Raw genomic sequence first — 1,823 nt, 5'->3', positions numbered from 1 at the left:
CACACACACAGATCCACAAATCAGTGTCTCATCCGCGCTACAGTTAGAAACATCTGGGAGCCATCACTAGCCCAGAATCAAACACTTCCCCTCTCTGTAACGAGCTCCTCACATCAGCCCACCTTTTGCTCTGCTCTCTCCTTCCGCCTGGCTGGTAAAAATCAATGCAGTGCGGTGTTTGTGGTGGAGTGATGGAGTACAGTTCAGGAGACAATCAGAGAGGTGTGTGACTGTGTGTGGGAGAGAGGCCTGCAAGATGTTACGACTCAGCTCACGGCGACTTGATTGGATTAAGAATCGTGACAGTGTGTGTACATGCATCTCAGTGTGTAAGCAATATGTAGGCAAAGGAACAGCCGTTCTGTAGATTTATATTAAAGAATGTGAAATGCAAATGCATTTATTTTGGTTTGAAAGAGTTTTAAAGGGAACAGCCTGAAAACTATTCATAGTATTTCTCAAAAGTGTTTCATATTGTAGTAAACCATTACCTTAGTTATTGGTGACACAAATTTGGTTTGTTTTTATATATTTTTTAAAAAATGGATCACATGACTATGTGTACCTGTAATCACTTTCAGCTCATTTTTTGGTTTTCTTTACTGTTCCAGTTCACTCCCACCGCTGACATTGTGTCATTTTTGTACTCATTAGGCAGATGTTTTCAGATGAAAAGTTCTAAAAACTGACTATATGTTACCTTCACAGCACCAAATGCCTGACAGACAAACTAAGTGTCTAGCTAGTGACCATAGTGGAGCATTAAAAATCTAAAAAGCGGGGCAGCTTCTAGCTCACTCAGTAAGAGCATTTGCCCCATGTTGGCTGAGTCCTGCAGCGGCCCCCGTACGAATCTGACTTGCAGCCCATCTCTCTCCCCTTTTCATGTCTATCCACTGTCACTTTAATAAGGGAACCCCCCCCAAAATCTAAAACGCAAGATCATTTTTGGTGGAGACCAAAAGAGAGCTTAAAAAGAGTGGTTGGACTTTAGTTCATCAGATGGCCATGACTCTAAATGAATGATAATGTTGCTCCATATCAGCTGGGTGTGTAAATGGGCAACTGTTTGGTAACAAGTTCGCCATGTCAACTGAAAAGGTGGTAATAGTATGTCAGTGTTAAGTTTCCACTTCCACTAAGTTGCCACCAGTTCTTGGAGGTTTAATTAAAGACTTGTTGCTGAGTAAATCTTAGTAAAGTTTTCTAGCTTCGCCATCCGCTACAAAAACTCTAAGCTCAGGTGTGACTTGTTTTTTAAGAAAATTATTAGATCCCAATTCAGGAAAATGCTCACACATTAAAGACTCTAACAAAGGATAAACTCTTGCCATTACTATTTTTTAATTTCTCTTCCCCTTTTCACTCTGATTTGCCTTTTGACTAACTATCATTGTCGTTGCTCTCAGATTTTGCACCATGTTATCCATACATGTACATACTGTAGGACATTTGTGGTAAATTCCTGTGAACAAATAAGAACATCAGTAAGACTTACAGCATCTACACTGTATTTCGCAGTAATTTGTGTACGGCAAAACTGAACTGCTTCACTGCACAAAACAAAGAGGCCACAGACCATCCAGTGATGACAGAACAGATTTCACTTACTTTCAGGGACGTCAACTTCAAAGGTTTTCACTGAAACTACCTTCTGACAAAGTAATAATCCTTATAAAAAACTGTGGACAGCCAGGTCAACAGTTAATCTTCCAACACCTTCTCACATCTTACTCAGCGTCCTCTCACCCTCTCTTTCTCTACCTTTCCAGGCCTTCAATGAGTTTGAGATTGAGCAGCATCAGGAATGTGCATATGACCAT

At 40.6% G+C, this 1,823-nt stretch overlaps 1 protein-coding gene across 1 annotated transcript in view; it reads left to right on the top strand.

Annotated features, from left to right (window-relative positions):
* Positions 1-1,823, top strand: part of tll1 (tolloid-like 1) — a 56,003-nt gene that overhangs the window by 45,507 nt on the left and 8,673 nt on the right. Inside the window, exon 21 of the mRNA XM_032499407.1 lies at positions 1,773-1,818. Within this exon, the coding sequence (XP_032355298.1) occupies positions 1,773-1,818 (46 nt within the window). The remainder of the gene's footprint in view (positions 1-1,772; positions 1,819-1,823) is intronic.

This window comes from Etheostoma spectabile, chromosome 2 (assembly GCF_008692095.1).
Source record: "Etheostoma spectabile isolate EspeVRDwgs_2016 chromosome 2, UIUC_Espe_1.0, whole genome shotgun sequence".
Taxonomy (NCBI): domain Eukaryota; kingdom Metazoa; phylum Chordata; class Actinopteri; order Perciformes; family Percidae; genus Etheostoma; species Etheostoma spectabile.
The sequence above is the reverse complement of the archived record's forward strand: the minus strand, read 5'-3'. Positions and strand labels throughout refer to the sequence as shown.